Genomic DNA, 332 nt, shown 5'->3' with positions numbered 1-332 from the left:
TAAGTTGACTTACAATAGACTATGATTCTGGATACTTATAAATATATAAACTTAGCTTTGAAAAAAAAAAATCAACAACATACCATATATCTCCCAACCTCCAAGATTTCAGTAACATACCAAGTCTCAGGTGAACTGATGTCTTCAATGCAGCCCTTTTTGCTTGGATCTATGTTCTCAAGCTGGTTGTTCTGAGACTGCACTTTGGTCTGGATGTCGATGATGGGTCGCGCCCTGAGAGGAAAAAGCCAAATTTGGTATTTTCATTTTTAAATCCTCTTTGCTGAGATACATGCACGGACACAAGAATCAACATCATGCATGCATAAATG

General features: G+C 37.3%; 1 protein-coding gene across 1 annotated transcript in view; it reads right to left on the bottom strand.

Moving 5' to 3' along the window:
• The window catches only part of LOC119587631 (integrin alpha-PS1-like), a 21,094-nt gene that overhangs the window by 5,591 nt on the left and 15,171 nt on the right, over window positions 1-332 (bottom strand). The window contains exon 10 of the mRNA XM_037936335.1: window positions 121-234. Within this exon, the coding sequence (XP_037792263.1) occupies window positions 121-234 (114 nt within the window). The remainder of the gene's footprint in view (window positions 1-120; window positions 235-332) is intronic.

The sequence above is a fragment of the Penaeus monodon genome, chromosome 22 (genome assembly GCF_015228065.2).
Source record: "Penaeus monodon isolate SGIC_2016 chromosome 22, NSTDA_Pmon_1, whole genome shotgun sequence".
NCBI lineage: Eukaryota > Metazoa > Arthropoda > Malacostraca > Decapoda > Penaeidae > Penaeus > Penaeus monodon.
Note: the sequence above shows the minus strand (reverse complement) of the source record. Positions and strands in the feature narration are given on the sequence as shown.